The 9,265-nt window shown below is 59.8% G+C and overlaps 1 protein-coding gene across 1 annotated transcript; it reads left to right on the forward strand.

Moving 5' to 3' along the window:
* The first annotated feature begins 1,921 nt into the window (after positions 1 to 1,921).
* LOC100285506 (uncharacterized) lies at positions 1,922 to 4,310 on the forward strand. Its single transcript, NM_001413581.1, has 2 exons — positions 1,922 to 3,047; positions 3,496 to 4,310. The coding sequence occupies exons 1-2, from the start codon at positions 2,207 to 2,209 to the stop codon at positions 4,170 to 4,172; spliced, it is 1,518 nt and encodes a 505-aa protein (NP_001400510.1). The 5' UTR covers positions 1,922 to 2,206; the 3' UTR covers positions 4,173 to 4,310.
* The last annotated feature ends 4,955 nt before the right edge of the window (positions 4,311 to 9,265 follow it).

The raw sequence follows: 9,265 nt of genomic DNA on the forward strand, positions 1-9,265 counted from the left end.
ATAAGTGACCGGTCGCATTAACTACGCCCAACGCGCGAGCCACAGCAGAGGCGTCTGTCTGCCTCCCACTCATGGCCTACGAGCCCCTCGAGGTGAAGCACACTCATAACCTACGAACCCCTCAGAATGTGGCGCATTTATGCCTCACGCGCCCCCAGCCTTTGGCGCACTCATGGCCTATCGGGTCTAGGCCTAAGTTCATAGACTGCCTGTAGGGCACAACAAGGCAAACGACATCAAGGCCCATGATACGAATGCCAGGGGTCACTGTAGCACGAATGATGACGCTCGAGCCCCACTCTGCCTATGACGTCCGCTATAAAAAAATATGAGACAACCAGACAACCTCGAGGCTCATGGACGCATGTGGCTTCACCAGGGTAGAACGCTCGATTTTACCATCGTCTGGTGGCTCCTTCTTTGAGGAAGCCACCGCTGGTCGACCCCCTTCTTGGCCTAAAAAAGGAGCATGTTGGCCCCTAGATGGACACCGAGACGCACAGACATAGAGACAACGGATCGATGGAAGGAAGGAGGACGCATTGACGAGGACCCAGAGGTCGGAGCCCTGGCGCCAAGCCTTGACTTAGTTAGGACTCCAGCTCTATAGCCCTTAGCTCCACCTCCTCCACACAAGAGATTTGGAAGCCTCTCCTCCCTCTCTCACCCGCTTGTAACCCCTCTTCCGAGCATTGATCAACAAAAGTATCGGTAGCGCAAGCCGCCGAAGACTGGATGCAGAGACGTTCTGCCTGAATCAGTATAAATCTTGCGCCCACCATTGCACACCGTCTAGAGCCCCGAACGCGCACACAAATTTATTTGTCGGAGCTAGATTCGAAACACCAACACTTACGGTCTAGGGGGTCTTCATGTCGATGAAGCCCCTAATCTTGTTAGGGTTGACTTTGATGCCTTTATGAGAGATGAAGCATCCAATGATTTTTTTTCCTTTTGCGTACTCCAAAAATACACTTTTCTATATTGAGTCATAGGTTCGCCTCTCGCATGGTTTGTAAATGTTTTTTGCGAGGTCTACCAGGACGACTATGTCGTCGATGTTTGTTAATTTATTGCGATTAATCTGATCTTTCAAGATGGTATTTGTTGTTCTGCATAAAATCAGGCTAGCAATTTTAGGCCTTTGGACATGTATATAAAGCAATAAGTCTCAAAGGGTGTGATGAAGATTGTAATTGTCTTGTCTCCTTCGCGCATGTAAATTTGATGATAGCTAGAGGAACAGTCGAGAAGTGATATAACTTCGAACCCTACATTGGAGTCTACGATCTTATCTATTCTTGCTAGGAGGAAAACATCCTTCGGCATGACTTATTGTCTATCTTGGTGGGGCCGCGACAGCGGCCTGGCATGGCTACATGCGGATAGCAGATAGAACGATAGGAAGAGTAGATGGTGGATTGTGCCACGTGTGGCGGTCGAGGATAATATGATGTTATGATTTAATCATGCCAGAGATATTGGCACAACCTAGGTTATTTTTAAAAATATTGTTTTAGAAATGTTTTTAAAATAAAATAAAAATATCGGCTCCATCGACCATCAGGTGGTCCGCCTCTCTCTTTGAAAGGTTCGATTTCTCGATCCGTAAGGGTGAGAAACTGGTATATTTTTAGTTCCCGTTTAGGTGCGGGAAACATTTCCTGTCTTGGTTTTTTTTTTGCTCTTTTCCGGTTGTAAATTTAAAAATACAAAAGTCAATTTAAGTCAAAACAAATTTAGGAACCGTAAATTTGTGAGAAGGTGAACCCTGCCTCCTGCCCGCCTCGTTACTGTTCAAGATTTGTTCTTACGTGTCGGCCCCGGTCAGTGGTCTGTGGTCTCCCAGGAGAACTGTCGAACGTGAGCCTCGCCGAGTCACAGGTCGCCGTCGCGCGTGAACACCACCGCCAGGCTCGGCGCCTCGGCGGGCAACACGCCAGGCAAACAGCAGCGTAGAGCTGGGCAGACGGCAGAGTCCCGAGTCGAGCAGTTGGTTTTTGTTTGGTGGTGCGCCATTACTAATTTACTGCCGCCCGCCCAGCACAACACTTTCCCAGGGAGCGTTTAATTGCCTCCGCCTGCCTCGCTCTCGCTTCCTTCGGATGCCGCTCTGCCTCTGCCGCGCCCGCCAGCTGCACTGACCGGCAGGCCGAGCGACCGAGTCACGCAGTTCAGCAACGCGCGCGCCACGGCCCGCGACGCGATGAGCGAGAGGAGGAGGCGGGCGAGCGCTGCTTCCCTCGGGGGTGGAGGTGGCGGCGGCGTTGGTGGTGTTGCGCCTGCGCGGGCCGAGGAGGACAAGGTCGCGGCGCCGGGTAAAGCGCCTCCGCCGACGGTGTGGTTCGCGTTCAAGCGGTCGCTGCACTGCCGCTCCGAGCCGTCGGAGGTCCACGTGCCGCGTGCCAAGGCCGGTCCCGTCGCGGGCGGGGGCGCCGGCGCGGCTGTCGGCGGCGGCCACCTGTCGTCGATCGTCACCAAGCGCGCCGCGCGGTCGGGGTGCTCGCGCTCCATCGCCAACCTCCGGGACGTCATCCACGGGAGCAAGCGCCACCCGGGGCAGCCGCCCAGCTGCAGCCCGCGGTCCATCGGCAGCAGCGAGTTCCTCAACCCCATTGCACACGAGGTCGTGCTCAGCACCAACTCCCGCTGCGAGCTCAAGATCACCGGCTTCGGCGGCTGCGGGGGGCTGGCGGCCGTCGGGGTGGGGACCGGCGCCGCGAACGACGCCGACGGCGGGGGCGACGGCGGCGTCGTGTCGTCGTTCGTCGGCACGCTCCGCCCTGGCACGCCGGGCCCAGCGTGGGCCGGACACGGACTGCCGTACAGCGGCTCCGTGCGGGGCAGCGTGCGCTGCACGCCGCCGAGGTCGCCGAACGTGATGCTCGAGAGGAATGGCTCAGTGGTGAACGGCCACCGCGCGTCATGCGACGAAACCGCTAAAAACGGCGCCAGCAAGGGCTCCGGTGGGCTCAGCTGCCACAAGTGCGGCGAGCAGTTCAGCAAGTGGGAGGCGCTGGAGGCGCACCACCTCTCCAAACACGCAGGTGAGACTGCTGCATCCGCGTTGTTTGCGTCTCCCACCGTACAGATCAGCTAGCTTTTAATTACCTGGTGGTACGTACAGACACAGTCCTCGTCGTCCTCCTCCACCGCCCGCCCCCCGTGGATCTTCACGCCTCCTGGGCGGTGCACGGTGGGCGGTGGCACTTTTAGTTAGTGCCGGCTGCATCTTTAGCGCAAAAGTTTGCAACTACCTGATACAGAGCCCCGGCTTCACCGCCATGTTCATCCAAACGCCTGCTTTTTCGCGAATCCGGCTCCCAACTTTTTCAATAACTGCGAGCCTGTATAGCATCAGATTCTGGTGGATTCTGCGTTCCGTAGGCTGTAGCAATTGCATGCGGGAAGATTTTCAGAACAATTTCTTTCCGCGATGCAACTTGAGAACCAGTAGCTGAGCCGGGCCGCTTTGTTGTATATTATTGCGTGCAGTGACGGAGCTGGTGGAAGGGGACTCGTCGCGGAAGATCGTGGAGATCATCTGCCGGACGAGCCTGCTCAAGTCGGAGAGCAGCTGCGTCCGGATCGAGCGCGTGTTCAAGGTGCACAACACGCAGCGGACGCTGTCCCGCTTCGAGGAGTACCGCGAGGCCGTGAAGCTCAAGGCGAGCAAGCTAGCCAAGAAGCACCCGCGCTGCCTCGCCGACGGCAACGAGCTGCTGCGCTTCCACGGCGCCACGCTCTCGTGCGCGCTCGGCGGCGGCTCCGGCTCTTCCAGCCTCTGCGCCTCCGACAAGTGCGCCGTGTGCCGCATCATCCGGCACGGCTTCTCCGCCAGGAAGGAGGGCAAGGGCGGCGTGGGCGTGTTCACCACGTCCACCAGCGGCCGCGCGTTCGAGTCCATCGTTGAGGCGCCCCCCGCCATCGGCGTCGGCGACGACGACGGAGCGGGCCAGCTGGGCCTGGGCACCGCGCGCAGGGCGCTGCTGGTGTGCAGGGTCATCGCCGGCCGCGTGCACAAGCCGCTGGACAACCTCAAGGAGTTCGTGGGGCAGACGGGCTTCGATTCGCTCGCCGGCAAGGTCGGACCCTACTCCAACATCGAGGAGCTGTACCTGCTGAACCCGAGGGCGCTGCTCCCGTGCTTCGTCGTCATCTGTAGACCGTAGCCTACTACTAGCTAAACACACCGTCTCATTCTTCTCTCTTCCCACTTTTCTCTTTCGATTGCTACTCTAGTGTACGTAGTTAACACGGACACGGCATAGCTATCGCCTATCGGTTGGAAGGTCGGATGGATTTGTCCATGTTTCCGTGCAGGTGCGTGCGTGCCTTCATGAGCTCGTGGTTCGGTTGCCTGGTTCACCGTCGTCTTCGACCAGCTGAGCAGACGACATCGAACCAGAACCAATCAACACTCGTAGGTAGCACAAAGAGTAGCTCATCATCACTCGTAGAGTCGTTTCTCATGAACAGACTAGGTTCAAGCATGGTGTTTAAACTCTGCCACGAAGTTACCAATCGGGCAACCACTGGTCTCTTGAATGCTGACTAGCTAGTTGCTACGTATAGCACCATCACGGCCAGCAGCTGCCTTTCCCTTCTGTCTACGTTCGTTTTGGCTCTTTCTCAACATGTGAAGCCATGTCTCTAATTAGAATGTTAGTTTTCGACTAATTTTTAGTTCATTCATTTTATTCTATTTTAATATCTAAATTATTAAATACAGAAATTAATACTTTATTTATGTTTACATATTTAATAATTTAATAAATTAAAATATAATAAAAATATAAGAATTAAAAATTAGTCCACAGAAACCAAACACACACTTAGTTGCTTGAACCGGCTCGTCATGGCCAACAACCCACCATGACCCGAGGCCGAAGTACTTTTCATCCGCTCTCGCTTAGGGCAGAAACAACAGAAAGCTACGATAGGGCAGGGCAGCGAGCCGAAGGTTCAACCCCGCGGAGGACCATGGACGAACACTTTGGATAGAAATATAGAACACAGCAAAGTATAAGAAAGCGAGGTGAAGAGAGTATCACACAACACAAGCAATTTTAGAAGTGTCGGGGACCATAATTAGGGGTACCCTCAAGACGCCTAATTCTCAGCTGGTAACCCCATCAGCATAAAGCTGCAAAGGCCTGATGGGCACGATTAAGTCAGGGATCAGTCCACACGAGTGACTCGATCACGCTTCACCCGAGCCTAGCCTCGGCCGAAGGCAGCCGACCTCGAGAGACTTCCGTCTCGCCCGAGGCCCCCTTTTTATGGCGGACACATCACCGGCTCGCCCAAGGCCTTGACTTCGCTCAGAAGCAACCTTGACTAAATCACCACACCGACTGACCAAATTGCAGGGGCATTTAACGCAAAGGTGGCCTGACACCTCTATCCTGACACGCGCCCCCGGCAGAGCCGAGGTGACCGCCGTCACTCCACCGCTCCACTGGCCAGTCTGACAGAAGGACAGCGCCGCCTGCGCCACTCCGACTGCAGTGCCACTCGACCCCAGGGCTCGGACTCGGGCTAAGACCCGGAAGACGGCGAACTCCGCTCCGCCCGACCCCAGGGCTCGGACTCGGGCTAAGACCCGGAAGACGGCGAACTCCGCTCCGCCCGACCCCAGGGCTCGGACTCGGGCTAAGACCCGGAAGACGGCGAACTCCGCTCCGCCCGACCCCAGGGCTCGGACTCGGGCTAAGACCCGGAAGACGGCGAACTCCGCTCCGCCCGACCCCAGGGCTCGGACTCGGGCTAAGACCCGGAAGACGACGAAACTCCGCCTCGCCCGACCCCAGGGCTCGGACTCCGCCCTGGCCTCGGCCGAACGACTTCCGCCTCGCCCGACCCCTTGGCTTGGGCTCGGCCACGGCAACAGAAGGCAGACTCAACCTCGGCTTCGGAGGAAACCCCACGTCGCCCTGCCTAGAGCACAGACCGCCACGTCAACAGGAGACGCCATCATCATCCCACCCCGAATCGACTCGGGTCACGGAGAACAAGACCGGCGCCTCATCCGGCCAGCTCCGCCAGAGGGGCAATGATGGCGCTCCACAAGCTCTATGACGACGGCGGCCCCCAGCTCTCTTACGGAAGCAGGACAACGTCAGCAGGGACTCGACCGCTCCAACAGCTGTCCCTCCATCAGGCTCCGTCGCACCTCCGACAGCCACGACATCACACCAGCAGGGTGCCCAGATCTCTCCGGCTGCCACATTGGCATGTACCTAGGGCGCTAGCTCTCCCTCCGCTAGACACGTAGCACTCTGCTACATCCCCATTGTACACCTGGATCCTCTCCTTACGACTATAAAAGGAAGGACCAGGGCCTTCTCAGAGAAGGTTGGCCGCGCGGGACCGAGGACGGGACAGGCGCTCTCTTGGGGCCGCTCGCTTCCCTCACCCGCGTGGACGCTTGTAACCCCCCTACTGCAAGCGCACCCGACCTGGGCGCGGGACGAACACGAAGGCCGCGGGACTTCCACCTCTCTCACGCTCGGCTCCGGCCGCCTCGCCTCTCCCCCCTTCGCGCTCGCCCACGCGCTCGACCCATCTGGGCTGGGGCACGCAGCACACTCACTCGTCGGCTTAGGGACCCCCCTGTCTCGAAACGCCGACAGTTGGCGCGCCAGGTAGGGGCCTGCTGCGTGCTGACAAACAGCTCCCCGTCAAGCTCCAGATGGGCAGTCTCCAGCAACCTCTCCGGCCCGGGACGGTGCTTCGTTTCGGGACTCTCGAGTTCATGTCCTTCGACGGCAGCTACGACATGACACTTCTTCCACCGCCGCGCGACTACGACAATGGCGGCCGACAACCCGCCCGCCGGCGGCGGAATCGACGACGTCTTCCCCGCGTGGTGGAAGAGCAATATTCGGGCTCGCTCCGTTCTCTCCCCGGCCAACGGAGGAGGAGGCGGAGCCGTCAAGGCCAGACGGGAGGCCGCGCTTCGTCGGCCGTCGAGTGAATCGACGCCCCCGACGCCCCGACGGAAGGCACGCCGGACGTCGACCTCGCGTTCGAGACGGAGGCGAGCGCCGTCCCCCCGCGGCACGCTGACCTTGAGCAAGAAGACGACGCCGGCGCGCTCGCGGAAAGCCTGTAGGACGTCGCCCTCGAACCAGAGATGACGGCGCAACCAGTCCCCGATGTGACTACGTCGCTCCTCGTCGACCAAAAGGTAACGACTAACTCCCATCTTGCGTCATTTCGACTCGGCCTCAACCCGCCAAACGACCTCGTTTTGGCGGGCGCTCTCATTGAGGCGAGTGCAACCCCACTAAGGTTCCGTATGCGGTCGCCTTGGGACCGACTGACGGACGTCTCGACCTTCGGGCCCTCCGGGTCCGAGGAAGATGACGATCCCAGCATCGGTTGGGATTTCTCCGGACTTGGCAACCCCAGTGCCGTGCGGGACTTCATGACCGCATGTGACTACTGTCTATCCGACTGTTCCGACGGAAGCCGCAGCCTTGGTGACAAGAGCTGCGGCCCAAGCCGCGAATGTTTCCACATCGAGCTAGGGGATCCCACCGAAGGCAACCATCTTGGCATGCCGGAGGATGGTGATCTCCCTAGGCCGGTGCCTCGCGCCGACATCCCACGGGAGCTAGCTGTGGTCCCCGCTCCGGCGGGGGGTTACGACCCACAACTCGAGCAAGTCCGCGAGGCGCAGGCCAGGCTCAACGAGGGAACAGGAGCGCTTGAGCCGATCCGTCGGGACGTCGGACAGGCATGGCTGGGCCAACCCCTGGCCGGAGAAATACGTCATCTGCCCCAAGGTCTCCAGCACCGCGTCGCCAACGATGTCAGGATCAGGCCGCCGCCCGCATCCAGTGGGGTCGGTCAGAACCTGGCAACCGCGGCAATGCTCATCCGCGCGATGCCGGAGCCGTCAACCACCGAGGGTCGGCGAATCCAGGGAGAACTCAAGAATCTCCTGGAAGGCGCTGCGGCCCGGCGGGCCGAGAGCACTGCATCCCGGAGGCAAGGATATCCCTCGGAACCTCATGCCGCGACTTCCCGATTCATGCGGGAAGCCTCGGTCTACACCGGGCGCACGCGCAACACCGCGCCTGCGGCCCCGGGCCACCTCGGCAACGAGCACCATCGACGCGACCGTCGGGCTCACCTCGACGAAAGGGTGCGCCGAGGCTACCACCCCAGGCGTGGGGGGCGCTACGACAGCGGGGAGGATCGGAGTCCTTCGCCCGAACCACCCGGTCCGCAGACCTTCAGTCGGGCCATCCGACGGGCGCCATTCCCGACCCGGTTCCGACCCCCGACTACTATCACAAAGTACTCGGGGGAAACGAGACCGGAACTGTGGCTCGCGGACTACCGCCTTGCCTGCCAACTGGGTGGAACGGACGACGACAACCTCATCATCCGTAACCTCCCCCTGTTCCTCTCCGACACTGCTCGCGCCTGGTTGGAGCACCTGCCTCCGGGGCAGATTTCCAACTGGGACGACTTGGTCCAAGCCTTCGCTGGCAATTTCCAGGGCACATACGTGCGCCCCGGGAACTCCTGGGACCTTCGAAGCTGCCGGCAACAGCCGGGGGAGTCGCTCCGGGACTACATCCGGCGATTCTCGAAGCAGCGCACCGAGCTGCCCAACATCACCGACTCGGATGTCATCGGCGCGTTCCTCGCCGGCACCACTTGCCGCGACCTGGTGAGCAAGCTGGGTCGCAAAACCCCCACCAGGGCGAGCGAGCTGATGGACATCGCCACCAAGTTCGCCTCCGGCCAGGAGGCGGTCGAGGCTATCTTCCGAAAGGACAAGCAGCCCCAGGGCCGCCCATCGGAAGAAGCTCCCGAGGCGTCTGCTCCGCGCGGCGCCAAGAAGAAAGGCAAGAAGAAGTCGCAATCGAAACGCGACGCCGCAGACGCGGACCTTGTCGCCGCCGCCGAGTATAAGAACCCTCGGAAGCCCCCCGGAGGTGCAAACCTCTTCGACAAGATGCTCAAGGAGCCGTGCCCCTACCATCAGGGGCCCGTCAAGCACACCCTCGAGGAGTGCGTTATGCTTCGGCGTCATTTCCACAGGGCCGGGCCACCCGCCGAGGGTGGCAGGGCCCACGACGACGACAAGAACGAAGATCACCCAGCAGGGGGGTTCCCCGAGGTCCGCGACTGCTTCATGATCTATGGAGGGCATGCGGCGAATACCTCGGCTCGGCACCGCAAGCAAGAGCGCCGGGAGGTCTGCTCGGTGAAGGTGGCGGCGCCAGTCTACCTAGGCTGGTCC

The sequence above is a fragment of the Zea mays genome, chromosome 3 (assembly GCF_902167145.1).
Source record: "Zea mays cultivar B73 chromosome 3, Zm-B73-REFERENCE-NAM-5.0, whole genome shotgun sequence".
Lineage (NCBI taxonomy): Eukaryota > Viridiplantae > Streptophyta > Magnoliopsida > Poales > Poaceae > Zea > Zea mays.